The sequence below is a fragment of the Acanthisitta chloris genome, unplaced genomic scaffold, assembly GCF_000695815.1.
Source record: "Acanthisitta chloris isolate BGI_N310 unplaced genomic scaffold, ASM69581v1 scaffold12093, whole genome shotgun sequence".
Classification (NCBI taxonomy): Eukaryota; Metazoa; Chordata; class Aves; order Passeriformes; family Acanthisittidae; genus Acanthisitta; species Acanthisitta chloris.
Window position 1 is genome coordinate 37,009 of NW_008665527.1, and position 1,524 is coordinate 38,532.

Consider the following 1,524-nt stretch of genomic DNA (forward strand, 5'->3'; position numbering starts at 1 on the left):
GTGACTCAAGTATTGCCACCTCCTTTAGCTAACCATGTGAAGATGTGCAAGTCTATGGTAGCTGTGTGAGCAGTGACTGCTGGCAACTAAAGACTGAGAAGAAGGGCTGTGACACCAGAAAGCCTCCTTACAGCTCTAGATACACACAGGACAGGCAGTCTAACACTAGTGTTGGGACAGCATGTGCATGCCCTATGGCCCCAGTACAACCCTGTGCTGCTCAGGTCCTGCATGTGCCATCAGCAAAGAGGAAGTGTCAGTGAAGCAGCTGCTTCAGAGATTGTCTCCTATTTCTGTGCATCCCAATTCCTCTGCTGTCATGTGCTTGCTCGCAGTTTCTACTCTCCCAGACACACCTGGGTTTAACATGCCCACACATGAGAGAACGCTGTGAACATATTTTTTTTGCCAGCTTTCATTAGAGACTCATGGGCTTAAGGAAGAGGGAGTTTAGCAGCCACAGTTCAGCAGACCTCAGCATTTAATTTTCAAATGCCCCTTCCAAATGCCAGGGCTGAATAACACTTAAACTGTTATCACTCCCCAAGAAAACCAAGTGCAGATCATGGGTAAGCCATGACCCTGTTCTTCTCAGATACACAGGAAAAAAACACAGTACATATTTAGACATATCTGTCCTCCACCAACATCCATCCCTAAGCCCCATCTGGGCACACAACTTCCCGATTCACACCTGACTTTGACTGTCTTTGACTCACACCTGGGTACCTCAGGGTGTACCCAAGACTAACAATACTCTGAATTTCAAGCTTCTCTCGAGCCCTTATGTCCTCCACAGTCTTTCTGTCTCTTTCCATGTTTGCCACAGAGGGATATCTTGCATTAGCAGAAAAAGCAGAAGCTAATGGTGATGAGGGAAATAAATAAAAAGCTTGGTTCTGCTGTTTGGTCAGGAGGCTTACCGGTCACCACAGGGTACGTCTGGGGTCCTGACACATTTGTCCCCAGGTCTGGGTTAGCAGAGGTGGATAGACTTGATTTGACTTCATCGAGACCAGGGGTCAGAGCTGGGAGGGAGTACTCATTACCCTGGGGAAGAGAGGAGAAAGACAGCTCGCTATTGATGCGCTGGGAGAAAGGGAAGGGTGTACAGATGGGGGGGAGGAAGAGGAGAGATGCAAACCCCTGCACAGATGGAAGAGGAGGAGGAGGAGGAAATAGAGAAGATAAAGTGACAAGAGGGTTTGCGGTTTCCTAGGATGAACTATCCCACCCACCTGCGTGACGCTGTGGTATGACTGAGCCTTCATTCAGAGCTGTGGGAATGGGGATGGCTGTCTGTGCCAGCCCAGGGGAAAAGAAAGAGGAAATCCACATCCCCTCCTCTTGGCTGAGTGGAAGAGGGAGGTGTTTGCCCTGGTGACAAGGACAGCTGGGGCATAGGACTGCAATGACATGACTGGGACAGGCGGGCTGTAGGAAGCAGCCACTGTTGGCCCACTGTCGCCAGGGTCTCTGCTGAGTCGTCTGCCTCCCCTCCACTGTTACCTCTGTCCTAGCTCT

The 1,524-nt window shown here is 50.2% G+C and overlaps 1 protein-coding gene across 1 annotated transcript in view; it reads right to left on the reverse strand.

The window, feature by feature from the left end:
• Positions 1-1,524, reverse strand: part of PAX2 (paired box 2) — a 52,483-nt gene that overhangs the window by 23,561 nt on the left and 27,398 nt on the right. Inside the window, exon 5 of the mRNA XM_009071794.1 lies at positions 924-1,050. Within this exon, the coding sequence (XP_009070042.1) occupies positions 924-1,050 (127 nt within the window). The remainder of the gene's footprint in view (positions 1-923; positions 1,051-1,524) is intronic.